The sequence below is a fragment of the Embiotoca jacksoni genome, unplaced genomic scaffold (assembly GCF_022577435.1).
Source record: "Embiotoca jacksoni isolate LCO1_2020_lvr unplaced genomic scaffold, fEmbJac1.0.p SCAF_20, whole genome shotgun sequence".
NCBI lineage: Eukaryota > Metazoa > Chordata > Actinopteri > Embiotocidae > Embiotoca > Embiotoca jacksoni.
Window position 1 is genome coordinate 5,554,813 of NW_027185341.1, and position 18,807 is coordinate 5,573,619.

Here is an 18,807-nt window from a genome sequence, read left to right on the forward strand (position 1 = left end):
TTGACTGCTGTGTTATCCACAGAGAGGGAGGGAGAGAGAGAGGGAAGGAGGAGAAAGGGAGAACATGGGTCGAGAGAGGCGGTTTAACATGACAAAGCCTGTCCCTGGTGATCCTCTCTTTTCTCCTTTACATCCTCTCTCTTTCTTCCTTCCCTCTTGATCCCTTGTTTCCCCCTTTTCTCTCTCCACCTCCTCCTGGCCTCTCCAAGTCCACTTCAGCCCCTCTAATGCAAATAGCCCTTTGCTCTCTCCATATTTATGACCTGCTTCCTCCACCGTGGAAGCATATTGAATATGCGCTTAAGAACGGAGGTCCTTGAATGCTGCCAGTCACATTGGATTAGCGAGTGTCAATGGGCAGATAACCTCTCTGTTAGAGAGTGAAGAGCAAACACTCGAGCATGAGCATTCATGAGGGTGTTTTCGGCCTTCAAACACTGAGAGGCACTGTGTGTGTGGCTCGGCCCAATAAAGATGAATGGGGTCTGGTTAATGTGTGGGTGTAATTTCAGCTCCGGCACGCAAACTGGTGCATGAAGTGCATTTCCCAGTATTTCTCCACCTGCAATCGGTGAGGGTAGAAATGGTGTTCACGGTCTCTGCACTAACTTAAATCATCTTCACCAAATCTTTTCACTATGACGCTGTGCTCACATCCTCTCTCCTTATACTACTTTGATATCGTCGTACCTGTCTCTTTACTTTAAGGTCACCGGAATATTTTCAGGTCTCTGACCCTTCGATTCCTTATTACTGGCTGCTTGTAATGTCGTTGAACTCGGATTTTATGGGAATGAGGGGAATTGAAGCTCATTTGGATGTTGCACTCATCCTAAGTGGCTGTGGAACAGAGCATCAGCCAGATGAGTAGACGTTAACCTTCAAGGCTTTTTGTTAGGCAACACGGTGAGGCTGTGGATTGGCCGGCCCAGGTTTGGGATTGCTTCGGCACCGCCCTGGCTTTTATTATGCATGAGTTCAGTTTGTCATCGCAGGAGGAAAAAAAAAACACAAACCGAGTCACACACTCCTGCCCAATTCTATATTCAAGCAGCGCTCCATAAACGATAGCCTTAATGTTTCATGAAGTCAGAGCGGTGACATTAGAGACGTTTAAAAAAAATTGCTGTGGTTTCACGCTTGTTGTAATCCAGTGATGACCTCTGTGTTGAAGCATATGTCATGAAGCAGCTGTAAGTTACTTTAAGATGGGTGTATTCATTCATTTGAGGGAGTTGACAAAGGGAGGTGACACTGTGGTTGCACCTTCTCCCTTTCTTACTTTGAACAGCGTGTCTCGGAGCAAACATGGCAGCAGGCGCAGCTTTTATTTGGGGCCCGCTTGTGAAATGTTTGTCTTGCGTGTCACAGCCTTCCCCCAGTCCTGTCGCTCATCTCATCTTTCTCTTCAGATGCTTTCTCTCCTCCTCCTCCTCCTCCTCCTCCTCCCCCTCCTCCTCTTGGATCCAGTCCCCTCCTACTCCCCACTCCCTTAATGTAGGCCAGTCATGATACTCAGCTGATAGTACACAGGGGCTGAATGTGTGTGATCAGCTTGTAAAAATAACTTTATGCTCAGTGGCAGATTGCCGGTGGGCAGACACACCGCTTTTATTCATTATGTGGATTTATCGTTGTAAAAGTCTCCGGAGTCCTCACTGAAGACCTGTGACACGCACACATTTTTGCATTCTCACGCTGAACATGTCGTGCTGAATCACACCGCTGCCGCCGTGCCTGCACACATCCTGGCATCCGCCGATCGACGCGGGCCACCGTTTGCCCCCTTGTGCCCACCACCCTGTCCCAAACCATCAGCTCATGCCAAATATCTCCGTTCACCCGAGGGCGAGTGCCAGCTTACATAGTTGCTCTGTCAGTCAGCAGGCACACACAGCTGCTGGGTACAGTTACACCGTGTTACTCATGGTTCCAGGGGAGCCTCGTTGCCAGGGATCTTGTGGTTTCCTGTCTGTGGATGCTTTTGGATGTGTTTATCTATTTATTTATTTTTTGCTGAATTAAACTGCTCACTGGATTCCTGAAATGTATTTGCGTTGTCCATTCGGTATTTTGTCAGGAGACTCATAATTAACTGTATCAAAGTGTGGCAGCAGCAGCACACAGCAGCTACCACGGTGAACATGAAGTCTCTGCTCGCGGTCCGGCCCCTGCAGACCTCACCTTTGCCATCTGCTCAGCCGCTCGCTGCTTCCCTCCCTCCCTCCCCCTACTCTCAAGTTTGTCCACACATGTTCTCAGTTCTGTCTCCATTTGCCGAGGAAGCAGTGATAGGAAAACCTGGTGTGTTGTTATTTCAGGGACCTGGCAGTGTAGAGAGGGAAGTTGTCTCGGGGCCCCTCGTAGAAGGTCTTGGGAACATTGGGGGGGGTGGGTGGAGCCGCCGCGCTGATAAAAACCAGGCCCGGCCCTACACAAGAACATGCTGATGTTCACACGCATAGGCTCTCGCGCACGCAGAGAAGACGTCACACAACATGCAAACAAAACCTGCCCCATATGTTACACATTCTTAGCTCGTTATGTTCCTTAAGCAGTCAAACAGGAAAAAACAAATGTCACTTATTCACATATATGCATGCAAACGATCCCCTTAATTTACCCAGATGTAAAGACGCCATAAATTACCTCTGCAACCTGGTGTTTTCCTTACTTCTGGTCCAAGACAAACTCCGCCACTTCCTGGTGTTGAGGAGGGATCGTCTTAACGGGCAAGAAAGACTCCTTTACGCTGCGCACCGCCTTGCCCTTCGGCCTCTGCTCAGGCCCTCATTTATCACTCACGTATGTGTGTGTTTTTCTTGCCGTAACACTCTGGATGGGGGAAGTTATTTGGCCCCAATTTGGAGCACTATCCATCAAAATTTGGTCTTGGAGTCGGTGTAGCCTTCAAACATAGTGCACGGTGCAAACTCAAGCTGTCACATCAATTTCTGCTTTCCAAAATATTTGCAATGGTTGCAAAACAACAGGCTGTCATTCCTCTGAAACGTAGTACTCTCCTAAGTGGAAGTGATGTGTCATTTGCTGCAGAAAATTATGTTAGAATCAGACTAAACTTAAGTTTGAGCCACGTCCTTCCTTTGAGAACGTCATGCAGTCGGATGTATAAATTAAAATATATATCATGACTCCGTTAGGGTCCGTACATCATGCCAGACTTGGACTATTTGTAAAATGATTTTATTACACAACACAGCAAAAATGTTCCCATTATTTGGCTTGGAAAGCTTGAGGAGCAATTCGTGACAGAACCCTGTAAATCCATGTATTCCCTCCCTCTCTTTCTACGTTGAGATGGTCGACTGACCTGTTGCAGCTTCGGTGGAGCGCAACAAGGCAACAGGGATCTGTCATCGTCCTCACTGGCTCTCGTATGAGAGGGGGCAGTGACAAATCACCTACTAGCATGAATTAAAAACAATCTGAGGCAGTAAAATATCATTTTTAGTATGAGATCATTTCCTCCCAGTGAGCTACTGCATTTTGTTTGCATCATCAGGGGAAAGATGAATCGGATACATTTCTGGTTCGTATGTCCTGATTTGAAGGCCTTTTTCTGAGTGTGGCTGACGTGATGGAGCGCCTCAATGCTTTTAAGTGTACATGAGACCATTTTACAAAATGTCTGCAGCTGCGAGACAAATACAAACTCTGATGTGATTGCTGATAAGCTGGTATCATAGAAGCAGGATTAGTGTTGCCAGCCTTCAAATAGGAAATCTGTTGATTGATATCTCAATTCTATCTTGATATTGTTGGTTGTTTGTTGTATAATTTCAGCTCCTTGCCTCATATGTGTTGACTGCTACAGTCAAAATGCACCGCTGCTTCAAGTGGAAGGAGTAACTTTTGAAAAAGGATGGGCTGAAGGATTCAGTACGACTTCCTGTGACTGCCTTGCATTGGATGCAGTCTGTATAGAGCAGTAGGAGGACAGTGTCAGGCTCAGTCAGAGGGACAGGTCGGAATAAAGTGTGTGTGTGTGTGTGTGTGTGTGTGTGTGTGTGTGTGTGTGTGTGTGTGTGTGTGTGTGTGGAGGGGGGTGGGGGGGGTGGAGAGGCTGAATTCAGTTACAGTGAATATGGGAGGCGTGAGGCTTGCTGTCTGCCCTCCTGCCCCATGTTAACCTCCGCTGGCTCTCCTTCCTCTCTTTGTGTGTGTGTATGTGTGTTTTCACTTATGCCTGTCTGCCCTGCCATCAGACCCCCCTTTCCTCCTCCTCCTCCTCCTCCTCCTCCAATCTAATAACTGTTCACACTCGGTGTTTGAACACAAACAAACCCCACTGGTGCTTTCCTTCACTGCTGTCAGTCTGGTCTCTCGTGTGATCGCGCACGCCCACCCTCAACCCCAGCTCATATTCAGATGGCGTGCGAGGCTCCGCTGTCAGTAATCAGTGTTGAAGGCAGCGAATGAACCCCATCCATTTTCAGCAGAGAGCTGTTATGACGCTCTGTTAGAGAATGGCAGGATTTCCCTGTAAGCAAGGAAATAGTCCCATTTCCCCCTTCAGTAATTGAAGAGTGCTGACAAAGCATTCCCGTATGTGTGTGTATCATTTTCCCCTCCTGCACATTCCTGACATGGAAACCAGAAATAAAGGCGGAATATTTAGCAAAAGTCGAGCCGGTTGGTCTATGAGCAAAACGCTGCACATAAAAGCTCTTAAATCGCCGCCGGTCGTTTTTTGCGGACATGCATGATACACTGGCGTACAACTCCCAGGGATTTAGCGAGGCGGTCTCTATCCCCTGAGCTGTTCCACTGGCCATCCCACTTCATTATTTCAAGCAGACTTCAAAGCGAGCCTTAATGCAGCAGCCTGTGGCACGGTGGTCCGTCTGATGTCTTTTCTCCTGTATGGAAAGACAAACGAAGCTCTATATGTTCTTCCATGTATCTTACACATGGCGAGCATGTGTGTGTACGTGTGTCCAGATAACCTAATGGAAGCCTGGCAACACAATGGACAGTGATTGAGTAGGATTCAACAAAGTGGAGGACCCTGTCAGAGCCCTCCTTCTCCTTCTCCCTCTCCTTCTCCGTCCCCTCCGCCTTCATTTTCCTCCACTTCTCTTTTACCACAGTCCAGCCAGCCAAACAGCCAGCCTGCTAATGTATTTAGCTGCCTCCTAATGATGGTGAAATCTCATTAATATGCTTCACAGCTGGACCCAGTAACCAGTAGGGATGAAGGTAATCAAATCTCTGAGGACTAACCTAGAGCTGAACCTCAAGAACCGCTCAGCAGCACTGGGCTGAGACAGCTCAGTGTCTGGGGCCTTGATAATAGCCAGTGGGCTTGTGTGTGTGTGTGTGTGTGTGTGTGTGTGTGTGTGTGTCTGTGTGTGTGTGTGTGTGTGTGTGTGTGTGTGTGTGTGTGTGTGTGTGTGTGTGTCAGTGTCACTCTCGATGCCTTTTGAAGTGCTGATGTTAGCCAGGCTATCTTATGTCAGCATTACAGCTCGGGATACTTCATCATCAGAATAGATTTCATTTCACTTGTGTGCATATTTGTCCATTTAAGACTGGCCATGCGGTAATTGCTTATGGAGAATGTGGCTGCGAGGGCTCGTCGTCGCTCTAAGTGCACTTGTGGCTTGTGATGTATGCAAAGTGAATTTGAAGAGCGGCATTACAGACCACTCGCACTTGAACTTAATTAAATCACCGATGCTTTGCCTCTGACTTCGAGAACACCGCACTGCATTAAACTATTAAGACATCTGGGGGCCGCATACACGCATACTCACACTCGCATACAGTGTTTATAGAGTACTTGTTTGGAAATCAAAGGAGAGATCTGAGTGAATTAAATCTCTGGGCTTTGGCATATTGGTCATTTAGAACTGGTTTTATGATATCAATATGTTGTGAATTTCTGGCCAACTCATTCACTAAACTGTCATATTACTTGATGAATTTTAAACCCTCTAATGTTGGCCAAAAGGCTGTTTTTTTTTTTTTTTTTTAGATAATATTGAGACGTTATCAGGGGTCCGAGGTTACGCTCGCACATCTTCATTTAAATAGACTTGTGCTGTTTCAGCACGGTGCGGTGTCAGGTTTGTTTTTACTGGTTCCACCTGACATCCTGTGCTGTTTATTCCCACTGCTGGGACTGGTCTGACAACATGCAAGCCTGCAGACTTTGATTTAGCCTTGTGTCTGCTTCTCAACAACTGCTGTGTGACCATATGGTTTGTATTTCACCTCCCCACCAAACTACAATAGCATTTCTTATCAGTAACTCCTAATGTTTTGTTTAATTTAATTTGGATATTATTTTCAGTTTAGCTGTTTCCTGTGCTGGCATCCCTGAGAAAAGTGGGGTTTTACTGTCTATTCATTGTAGCTCTGTCTTGGATAAAGGAATGATATTCTAGCTGGAGCTCTAGTATTAGTTACCGTGGCGACTCTGCGGGCTTTGGAGGGGCTCTGGCCTGGAAACCTTGCCAGACACACAAATTTCCAGTGTTAACATGTTGCAAGGATATTGAAGGAAACTCTCCAGGCGAGTGTGAGTCAGTTCTTCCAGTGTTTGTGCATATGATTTTTTTTTTTTTTTTCAGCTCACACAAAAGGCAGGCTTGTATGATGGTTAGTGTTGATCAGAGCTTGGATGCGGGCTGGTGTTGAATAATGCCTGGGTGAGGGCTGCTGAAGGACTAAGTAGCTCTGTCCACTCTGCTGAGCCTCTGCCTCTCTGTCCACAGGCCTGCCATTGTTTTGCTCCATGCCTCAGCTTGACAAGGCTCCAGAAGCCAGCCATTGTATTTAATTACAGTCGCCAGCCCCCTCACAGACTCTTGTCCTTGTGTCCCAGATTTCCATGGGTGCTCTCATTAACAGAGTGTACAGTCTGTATGTGTGTGTGTGTGTGTGTGTGTGTGTGTGTGTGTTTGTGTTCAATTTATGTTTTTTTTTTTTAATGGCTGCAGGAAAGCCTGTTTAAATGTGGGCATAGTTACAGTTTTTAAGTTTATGTGTAAGGGTGGGTGGCACATCTGTTTATCTGTGTGTTTCCAATAGAGGCAGCTCTAACGTGGATGAATACCTCTGTGGTCATCCTAATAATGCAGAGCTGTAATCGGTCCACATCAAAAGAGGCAGAAGAGCGCACAGAACTGTGAATGTTGTTTTTTGTTGTTGTTGCTAATGAGAGAATCTGCCATGTTATGTAAGTGCTGCTCTATTTAAGTTTCATTCGGTTGACATAAGTGCAATGACTGCGTGGCCCAGTGGCATTGGCAAACATGCTCATGATGACACCAATAAGATGCAAAGGGCAGACGCTCTCGCTGCCCGCAGTCTGCCTTTATTCTCACATTCACTGGGACTGAAACATTCACCTCTTCCACACAAAATCACTTCCTGTTTTCTTGCTCGAACACTGCAGAAAAAGTATGTCTATTGATAGAAAATAGCATAATTCTTAAATACAGCGCTGGGTACTAACATTTGCTTCTTTAATGGCCTTGATACCGTCAAAAGATTTGCTCCAAATATTGGTACCAAATTTCGATACCCAGGCTTAATCTACACTAATACATTTTCGTAACATGCATAACTTTTGAAATGAATATGATCCGCCTCAGTGAGCCACAGCATTGAGCATAGCCTCTACTTGGACAGCCTGCCATATAAATAATATCCCTGTTTCAACTTAAGTAAATCTTACATTAGAATGCCTCTTGTCACTCTTTTCAAACACATTTTGGACCACTTATCTGTCTGAGTTGCTGCAGTGACCGGAGACTTCTGTGGATGTGAGATGTTTATGGAACCAACAGTAAAAGTAGAGTAAAAGTAAAAGAGTTACACTCTCCCCCTCTAAACCACATGAAAACTAAAGATTTGTACCGTAAAGTGTGCTGTTTTCTTAAAATGGATTTTAACAAATTGGTATAGGTATCAAAAGTTCCCAAAAATTTGTGAACGATACTCAGCCCTGCTAAATACGAGCATATCTCCATATTCTCTCAGATGTGTTAAATCTTTCCCCTAATCAACTCTCACTTTTAGAATTTTGTTCAAGGCTTGAAGTCAAATCCAGACGTGTGTGTGTGTGTGTAATATGAATGACTGTAATTTGAGGGAGGATTATTTGTAATGTAATGCAGCCTTGCTTTCACTCCCTGTGTGCGGGCCCTTTTATCGCTTCATCTGTTCTGTATCTTTGTCTTATTACTCAAACGTGTCATGGTTTTCTGTCTCTCCCACACCTACACAGCATTCCCCCCTTCATCCTTGTCATTTCTCTGCTGCTCACTCTAAACTGCAGTCCATTATAGCTAAAAGTTGTCTGTCCTTTTTTCCTCCAAAAATATTGAAAACCATTTCTGTCTCTCCCCCCTAACCACAGACCCACCCCCCCAACTCATACTGACCCATTTACATCAGGAGCATTAAAGGTTGTTGCCTGGTGTGAAAGTGGCATAGGATATCTGGGCCTCATAAATGACATGTCTTAATATCCCGGGCCTGATTGGGTGTCACTGCCCAGTGTTGCAATGTGAGCTTTATTACTGTTTAGCTTAACTGTCCCAGTCACCTAAAACCCACTTGGACATGCAGCATATTTTCCTGACAGCACCGATAACAGGCAGGCCTCAAGAGAGGCCAGGTTTTGGTGCACGGGGATTGTGTCTGTTATTTTTTTCCCGGAAGCCTTGAACATGTGGGCATGAGGTAGGTTTATTTTGGTTGTTCTGAATGTAATCTTCCCTTGCACCATCTGCCGCATGGAGACTGGCGAGCACAGGCCTGAAAACAGACACTATTAAAGGCTAGTAAAACCTGTGCGTGTGTGTGTGTGTGTGTGTGCGTGTGTGTGTGTTAGATAGATAGAAAGACCTCATCCTCGCTTTATTTTGGCCAGTGTGGCTACAGTCATGTCCAACGTGAGCGTGGTCTTTGTGTGTTGTCACGTGTTCCCAGTGGTAGAACAGTCCTGCTGAATCAGCCCCCTCTGATATATATAGGCAGCTTTATTTATCCACAAGCACTGATGTGCAGGTAGCACTTGAGCTGCTTGCCAACATCCCCAAACCCTCCTCTGTTGAGCTGATGATGCTGGGTGGAGCAGTGTGGGTATACACATGCATATAGTTTACATGTGTAGAAATTACGGATGGGCAATATGGCTCTAAAATAATATGTTGATATTTGAAGGTATCTGTGCAATAACAGCGTTCTTGATGAAATGTTATAGTTGTATATGTCAGCCAAAAATGAACAGGGTGCTGTCAGTAAAAACTAACATTTTGTGGTGGTTGGAACTAACTCGTCCTCCATATAGCCGCTTTCAGCCGTGCTTGTTGTTGCTGTTACACACGTAACGTATGTCATAGCGTTGCTCTACGCAATGATATGATGTATGACGTCAACAAAGTGGAATATTTCCATTATCATACCATGATTTTTTTATTTTTTTATTTTTTTATATAATACTCATTATTATCCTGCTATTTGTCTGAACTATACAATATGTCACAACCCAAATGGATAGTTATATTTTGACTGTTGTAGCGCCAAATAGTGAAAATATTGTTTGGTCATATTCATTGTTTTGATTATGTTTTCGTAAATCAGACGTAAATGATATTTCTTCAGTTTAAATTTTGTATTATAACCAGTCAAAGCTTTTGTTTGTCTATTTGTGTTAAAACCACCATTACTGATGCATCCAATGAGTTCAGTTTATTTTCTAGTCATTTACGTATCCAGCATTATATTGGCATCAGCATTAAAAATAAATACTGGACAGAGCTTACTCGCATATTAATAACACACATGGCAGCTCATACTTACCATTTGCAAACAGGGATTTTACACTTATTTGGTCAACCATAGGTCACAGGGTTAAGGTCTGTGCTCAGAATGTGTTTTTTTTTTAATAACTGATTATAGAGCCCTGTTTTGTAACATACAGGATATTGGGGTCGAAGTCCAACACATTACATGAAGGCAGGTTATGTCCCCATAATCACCTGCCACTCTGTTTACCATATGGAAGCACACACTCTATATGGCTGCCCTACAAAGACGCCCATATGTTGTTTGGTGTGTCATCGTAGCCTTTAACCTCCTGTTTACTGGTGTGAATTATTAAAAGAAAAGAAAAAAAGAGCGAAGGCAGCGTGGGGTGAAAGAGTCAGCCACACTTGTTTTGGTTGGTCAGAAGCTGTCTGCTGCATTTGCTGCTCTTGACTGGTACAGTGTACGATTCATCCTTCAATACTTTGAAGCACTCGCTCTTAAAAAGACAGAACAAAATAAACAAAGACTAACTGCAGCCCTGGTATCAACTTGTCTTTGAACCCTGCTAGCATTGCAGCTCCTTACATACACACTCGCACAAAGACATAATTGGAGCATTGATGATCCCCGTGTGTGTCAGAAAGTGTTCACTCTTTGAAGCCATTTTATAATGTTTTTTTCTTTGGCTGATCTGAAAACACCTGGTTGCATTTTCTTGTTGTTATTTCAAACACACTGCTAGAAAGTGAGTAACTTCCCCTTCTGGTGATTCGTATTGGATGTAGTCAGCAGTGTATCAGTCTGTGCTGGGTTCTTTAAGATCTGTGCGAGTGTACACCCACACAAGATTGTGGGTTTATCCCCCTCATTTCGATTAATACCGAATGTCTGTCAGCGTGCCATCTGATAGCGTTCACTAACCCCTCTTCTTGTTGCTCTCTCTCCTCTCCACAGCGATAGAGACCCAGAGTACCAGCTCAGAAGAGATAGTGCCAAGCCCGCCCTCGCCTCCCCCGCCACCCCGCGTCTACAAGCCCTGCTTTGTGTGCCAGGACAAGTCCTCAGGGTACCACTATGGTGTCAGCGCCTGTGAGGGCTGCAAGGTGAGACTCTCCCGGCCTTCCTCTGAATCTGCCAAGCAAGCAAGATGTTCGTCAATCTTACAGCCTTTATGTGATTCGCACCAGGAAAAAAAATAATATACAGGTCTTCACAGGTGAAGCTTAGATGATGGAAATGATAAGTCACGTCATTTTCAGTATTTCACATCCTCGTGGGATTTTCAGGGTTTAATGCTGGAATTTGACGTTGGAAATAAGTCAAAATTCTTCTTTTTTTTTGTGGAGAATCATTCACAGACATTATCACTTACTTTGTGGAGTTGTCTAATCATCAATACGGCCCAGACGAATGCCTCTTTCAACACTTATACATGCACACATTGTAAAAGCAGATAACATATATGATGGACCTGCTTCTTATCATGCACACTATGGAAATTTTGTCATATTTGCAGGTTTTTTTCCCCTTTTTGAATGGTGTGGCTCCTCATATCAGTTCTGCTGACGTGTCCCCATCGGTCTCCTATTATCAATACGGCCGTGTTGCACAGGTGCTAAAGTGGCCTCAGAACTCCCATCTGCTCAGCTATCAGCTGATGGTTTGCTGTGTTGCATGCATGTTCTGTTAGTGTGAGCACACAGGCCTCTTTATCTCAGGGCTCCCAAGGCAAGGAGCCACAGTTGTGTAAGCTCAGAGGAGGGATCTGTGGAATCTAATTTAATGTTACTGCCAGGTGCAAATCTTTTCACAAACTATTGTGGGTTTTTATTTATTTTTTTTAATGATCGTGCATTCTTGAATTTATCTTAAAAAATAAATTAAAAAAAGATCTTCAGAGGACTTAAAGAAATGTCCTCCCTGCAAGGTTTTCTCTCATGCTGTGAGGAGGTAGGAAGTTATTGGGTGGTGCGCTCATGGTGACAGATGCCTGCTAGACCCTCTGACTTTTTGACTGTGCTGCCAATACTCTGTGTTTGTGTTTCCATGTGTGCACGGATGGACGTGTTGTGGAAGAAAGGGATAGAGCAGAGAGAAAAAGCCACACTGAAGTGGGCAGGAGGCAGATGCAGTAAAATACAATTTAAAAAAACGGTAAGGAAGGACAGGCACCGGAGGGGGAAAAGTAGAACTGCAGACAAAACCATTCAAAGATGGGAGAGACTGCAAGGAGCGAGATAGTTGGAGCAGACTGTGCTCTGGGAGGCATGAACAGGCAGAGATAGAGAAGAAGTGGTGGATGGTTGGAGGGGCAGCAGAAGAGATTAGGCGGACAGGGTACAGGGGCCACAGCTGAACTCACTGACACCAAAAGACAGACGATCAGTGCCCCACAGCAAAAAAAAGAAAAGAAAAAAAAGGGGGGGGGGTAAAGAATGCACAAAGGCAGGAGAGGAAAACTCAGAGTGTGGCACACATATATATATATACACACCCCCATGATGTAACCCAAAAACACAAACCCTCCGAGTGATCCATGAGACTCCGAAATGTATGAGGAGTAAACAAAAGCTGACCACTTTGCTGTTTTTAAAGGAGCAAAAAGGTCCACTCCACCCAGTCCTCAAGCAGGACTCCTGAAGGTTGGAGCTTCTCCAGTCGGAATATTTGCTACTTTTATGAGTGTTACATGATGCCAAACTGAATACTTTGAAGTTTTTGTCTGTTGTTAGACCAAAAATAATTTCTTGCAGACATTAGTTTTCATAATGAAAATAATTGGTAGTTGCAGCTCTAATACAAACAGAAAAGAAGATCTGGGGAGAACATCAGTATGTGTATGTATACTTTATGTACAGCACTGATGACAGAGACAGATTAAGTATGAGTATGCGAGAGACTAAGAGGATGATGTGTAGTTGCCCTTTTAATTATTGTAATGCACCAGTTTTTTCTAATGTAATCCAATTATATAAATGGTCAATATTTATGAATTAGTGTTTTGAAGCACTAGTTTAATGTTTCAAAAGATGATCTGAGGTTTGGCCATGAGAAATTGTGCAGGTTTAAATGTGCTGTACACTGTATTTAGTAAGCTTGTGGCAGCCTCCTGCTCGGGGGAAACCATTTTTATGCAGCTATGTTCTGTAATTTAATCTTAAAGCCACGAGGTATCTTGACTATTGTCCTGTTTTGTTTTTTTCCTGAGGTGTTTACACGTATTAAGCAGCGACTTTGATCTCTAAAGGTGTGCAGTAACTCTGCGGCTAATTCAAGTCTTAATCTGCTTTTAATGTTTTCACTTAATGTGGCTCCCCGTTGTCTAATGGGCACTGATTAAGTGCGGTAATACGTAGAATAACAAAGCTAAATCCCAGCTCCGGTTCATGTGTGTGTCTGGAGGTATGACTGCTCTGGTTAGTGTCGGTGTCAGATAGTGTGGCGCTCACCTCGGGAAGAGGCCGTGGTTGTGCACTTGCATGTGGTCACCTGTATTACAGCAAAATGGTCTGAGGTTAACTGGATTAGTTTAATTGTTGACGTGTCCAAAGTTAACATATAAAGACAATTAAAAGTCATCCATTTAAATGAATGCAAATCTTGATCAATTGCTAAGTTATAAATGAGAAGTATCAGGCAGGTTTGTTAACAGGCTTTAGTTTTTCCGTATGGTAGATACCAACTCTGTAACAGTATGATAAACACATAAGGAAGCCAGACAAGGACGAGCTTTAATTTCTCTTAAGTGGTTAGACAGTTGTTCTCTCTTACAGCACAGAAATCTCATCAGAATTGACACTGCAATCAGCTTTTAAACACGGGGGATATAGCTGATATTTTAATTTCTAAGCAAAAAAATTTTTTTTTCCCGAACAATTAAAAACAACAACTTCATGGATACAGTTTAGCATCAGTTTTGGCACACGCTCTCCCCCCTGAAACGTCAGCTCTGAGCATTCGTGTCTGAAAATATTAGTCCTCAGATCTACCAGCAAACTCAACATGCCCTCCGTGCTGAATATCATTGGTTTCCCATGTGTATTATGACTGAAGTAGATTATTGTTACCCAAAGAGAGAATACACACATATTGACTGTATGTAGTAAATCAGTAATCAGATACATTGATTAGCAGCCGAGGGAAACTGTGACGTTTTCACAAAGAATGAGCTTTTATATCAGAACTACACTTCTTTTTTTCATCTTTATTTGACAGCTACAACCAGCATTTGTGTCAGGCTTGAATTCAGGACATGACGGAGTCAATAAGACAAGAAGCAGGAGCAGTCAAATGGTTGCACAGGTTCTAAACACATTCCTAAATATGAGAACGTAACTAAGTTCTTAAAAGTGATTAATCCAAAGCTGTTAAGTTTGTCCTTTTGCATTGAAACACAATGTGTGAACATGACGGTAGTATTTCAGGTAAATAAATCATTTTTGATATGAGATTTATTGCCATTACCACATGAGTCGTTTAAGGTTTTTCAATTTAAACCTATCAGAACACTCATGCCTGCCTGGCTCTGTTCTCCATTCTGTCATCATGTCCCCAGAACACAACAGTTCAGAAAAATGTCAGCATAAGCATCAGGAATGGGTAAAACTACAAAAATATCACAAGTTCAGCAGCTTGTATCAGCTGCTAGTACCCCGTACATGAACCGGCTGCCTTCCCTCTCGATAGCTGCAGTGCTAATTTGAAAAATTCAGGATGCCTTCACCATATCTCTGACTTCAGAGGAGATGACTTGGCATAGCACGCTCAATAATTCAGCACTACAGGCATGTGAATGTATATAGTGTCTCATCTGAGACTGGGGTAAGTCGAGGGTTAGCAGCGTCGGCTTTGCTGCAGCATGCCAAACTACAAAGGCATTTCCTGGGGGCTGCAGTGAGCTGAGGAAACAGGAGGGGGATGTTGAGCTCTGCTACTTGGAGAAAGCTCAGTCGTTTGTTGTTTAAGTTCTACCGCCCGCACATACTTACCAGGGTTGCACTTCTTTTCCCCTGCAGATATTAACACTTAACCATTAAATATGCATGCCCGCCCCCTCTTGTTTATGTTTTTTGTCTTGAAGGCATGCCGGTGCGTAGCAGCCGATTTCTCCTGGTATCCGCAAGGGGAGGGAAGCGACCATGTTTCCAACATCTCCAGCTCAACTGTTTCATGCATGAGTGTCCCCTCCATGCTGTGTTTTTCAGATGGCCCTCTTAGCAAGCATGTGTCTTTACTAATGTATAGGCTATAGATGCTTTGTAATACAAGCGGGGGCACACATATTCACACATGCACGGACACAGTAGGAGGCTGGGAACACAAGCATGGTCACCTAAGACAGGATTCCTGTCCTTCTCTGTGAACTCACTAACCCTGCAGCAGCACCCCCCACCCCGCCCCACCCCCCACCACACACACGCACGCACACACACACACACACTTCCCTCTTAATAAAGCATTTCCTCACACACATGCAAAGTCACTCATAAACGCATGAGGCTCACACCAGGTAGGCAGCTGTGAACTTAGGAGCACATGACACACGCAATCACGAATGTGCTGTTCCTCTTTTCCTTGCTTGCCTCCCTCTCACTCTCCTCGTGGCTCTCATCTCCTCTGAACACTACAGGGTGGCTGACAGCCCCGCTGAGGGCTCTTGTCGCAGGGTGGATTAAGCGGTGATACAAAAAGAGGCTTAAGGGCCGCAGGAAGCAATGACTCCTAAAATAAGGGGAGGGAGGAGGGGGCAGGAACAATTGACTGGCCCACGGGCCAGCGGCAACAACCAATCGGGAGGTGCTACGAGAGGGCACCTGAGCCTCATGGTGTCAGGAGGGAGTGGGTCAATCCCCTGGTGACACCGGGGTCAGGGTCGGGGCACTGTTGGATCAAAGAGGACATGATATACACACACACACACACACACACACACACACACACACACACACACCACAGACGTATCCCTCAGCATCAGCAGCCACAAATATAATGACAAGTCTTCTTCTCTTTGCTTTGCTGTTTGTTCAGGCCTCATTAGTCCGTCGGGAGAAAACAGGTCCTTTTCTGAGTTTTTTTTTTTTTTTTTTTTTAAAGTTATCTGCTGTAGACACAAAACCTTTGGTTGCTTTGCTAGAAATGGTGAAAAGAAATCTCTAATTTTTTGAAAATGGTGGAGTTTTTTTTTTTTTACTCTTTTCCTTTTCAAAATATGTAGATTACGTGACGGGTTGCAACACAGATGTGAGGCACTTATGAAGCCATGACAGAAAATGGATGAGGCAAACCTCTGAGCATTGAAACACTTCCTCTTTCAGCTGAAAATAAAGTCTATCATGTGCCAAGCGTCTTGATTGCCCATGCTGGTACCTTGCTCAAAAACAAACATAAAACTGTGCACATTCCCTGTTTGTAGCTCATCAGAAGCCTCAATCACTTCCACTCTGTGCTGGTGGACGGGAGACGTGAGAAGAGGCTGGCGATCCGGGGAAGGACTAATTGCGGGCTTAGGTCCACCAGCCATCTGTCGGCTAGCGAAGCTAATCCCTCTGCATGGGCTGGGGCTCCCTGGCAGGCTTCTCCACCACACCACACACTCCACCAGCCTCCCGCCCTCCCTCCCTGCCTGGCCGGTCCCACCCACTATCCTACCCAGCAAAACACAGCCCGTGTCCCACTGAGTCACATCAATACTGACACTGACCTGTATTACATTAGTCCACAGCCTTCCTTGCTGAGGACTCACTCAGTTGAGTCCTGATTTGCATTAACCCCTTTTTATCTTTTTGACACACAAGAAGGACAGGTTTGAGCAAGAAGGCCATAGAGATTAATATTGATTTTATTGGTTTGTGGTATTAACGATAACATAAGTTGTGATGCATGGATTTGGCTTTGTTGATTAAGTGTGACACCCAAGTAGCATTTACAAGATTTTTTTTGGGGTGCTGAACATTAACTCAAAAATGTGGTTAATTTTATGGTTTAAAATACATTTGCTTGACAGTAAATTTGAGAGCTAATATTTCGGAGCTTATTTTTAGCGGTCAGAGCTATGTTAGGGTTCATAGAAAGTGAATCAAAATTATTCCTGAGTTGGGACATGGGATGTGGGTTCAATCAATGTGGAAGAGATATTTTCTTGTTTTTGTGCAACCAAAACATAGTTTCCCTTCCCAAAAAAATGTCCCATTTCAGCTTAGTGACCAAAGATGATCTCATTATACTTTGCTCTGCCTCATGAGCTTACAATAGATTTATTTTCTTTATTTGTGTTGACCCTGTTAATTTGATGCTGGAAAATAGGGATTCCTTTTTTTTTTTTTTTTCTTTCTTTCTTACACAACCTATGGTCTCTTTATCTCTCCCGCCGTCTCTGTCTCGCTAATAATATGTGCTTGGCCTGGATCTAGTATTGCTTATTTCTGGCTGTCTAAACTAGGCCACTGTTATGTGACACCCAGTAACCGTTGTGCCTTTTGCCCCAAAAAAGCCTTTCCGAAAGCATTTTTGTGTTCGTGTGTCTCAAGTGGAGCTCACCGAGCAGGTGGGAAAACTCAAGGTGACAAGACTGACTGACTGTTTGTCTCTGTCCAGATTGTGTCTGGGGTTAAGCCCTTTACGGACTTAACTGTTTGAAAGTACGTTGCCTTTTAACTGCAGCTGTACAGTGTCTGGCCGTTCTGCATGGTCTCTTTTTGAATTTCATATGAGGGTTTTTTTTTTGTGGGGAAGCTGTATAAAAAGTGACGCGAGATCATGGGCAAGATATGAGGAAGGTTGGCACAAGCGAGCTGAAGCACATCTTAAATGGAGTAAAATTGGTAGGAATCATAGAGTGTTTATAAAAGTGGACGTAGTTTCCGGAAATGAAAAGTGCAGCCAGTGGAAGTGCCTTGAAGTGCAATACCACTGAGGGCCACTAGGGGCTGGCTTCAACAAAACTCTGGCTCCAAGAGACTCTCATTCAAAAACTTCTCATTAAATGAAAAGTCAATAAATTCTTTCCACAAGTCATTATGGTGTCAAATATTTTAATAGTTAATTAGATATCTGGCCTCAAAGAGAGGTATGTTTTGGGGTGTGCCTGGTTTAATTGACATGCCTGGGGTGCAGTCAGGTTTCTGGTATTGGTGGGCGGGCGTAGTATCCTCAGGTTGTCAGTTAGATCCATTGCTAGCTCCCCCCCATCTCGTCTAAATACGGTCACTTCTGGCTCCATAAAACCAAGATAGCGATTTGAGGCTTCAAAAAGGCAGTTGAAACACCAATGGGTGCCGTTATGGTGGGTCGCCACTGAGTAGAAATACATTTCTGGATTTGATAACAGAAACGGTACAACGCTACACGCTGAGCAGTTTTGCTACTTACTGCTTTATTTGCTAAAACCGTCCCATCTCTCCCGATCCTTCGCCTACGCCTGCCCTCTCTCTTCATCGCCTTACCTCTCTGTGTTTCTGTCTCGCAGGGCTTCTTTCGGAGAAGCATCCAGAAGAACATGGTGTACACTTGTCACCGGGAGAAGAACTGCATCATCAACAAAGTCACCCGCAATCGCTGCCAGTACTGTCGGCTGCAGAAGTGCCTGGAAGTCGGGATGTCGAAGGAGTGTGAGTATAAAATTCATGTTACCCAGAATGCTCTGCTCCCACAGGGGTCATTAAGACCAAGCACAGATCTAATATGTAGTTCTTTAATCCCAGAGCGGTTGGCATAATTGTTACTACAGCAGGAAGCCTCAAGTCCCAGCAGTTGTTGACATTTGTTTCACTACTAGCATTGCGTAAGTGTTCAGTATTGATGCACACACATTTAGGTGTGCATGTTTGGGATTGATTTACCATTAATCAGTGACTGCACTTCTTATCTTCCGGTCCAATCTGACATCATATGTCATAATGCTGCGGTTGGGGGAATTTATTTGGGTTCCATTTTTTATTTTATGAGAACATTCCTTGAGACCTTTGGCAAATATCAAATCAAAATACAAGTGAAACCAAAGCTATTACTATTTGCTATTAGCTG

At 44.2% G+C, this 18,807-nt stretch overlaps 1 protein-coding gene across 2 annotated transcripts in view; it reads left to right on the forward strand.

The window, feature by feature from the left end:
• raraa (retinoic acid receptor, alpha a) overlaps positions 1 to 18,807 on the forward strand; it is a 77,400-nt gene that overhangs the window by 50,121 nt on the left and 8,472 nt on the right. For both annotated transcript variants that reach the window (XM_069155894.1, XM_069155893.1), the window contains exons 2-3: positions 10,741 to 10,889; positions 18,251 to 18,392. In XM_069155894.1, the coding sequence (XP_069011995.1) occupies positions 10,741 to 10,889; positions 18,251 to 18,392 (291 nt within the window). The remainder of the gene's footprint in view (positions 1 to 10,740; positions 10,890 to 18,250; positions 18,393 to 18,807) is intronic.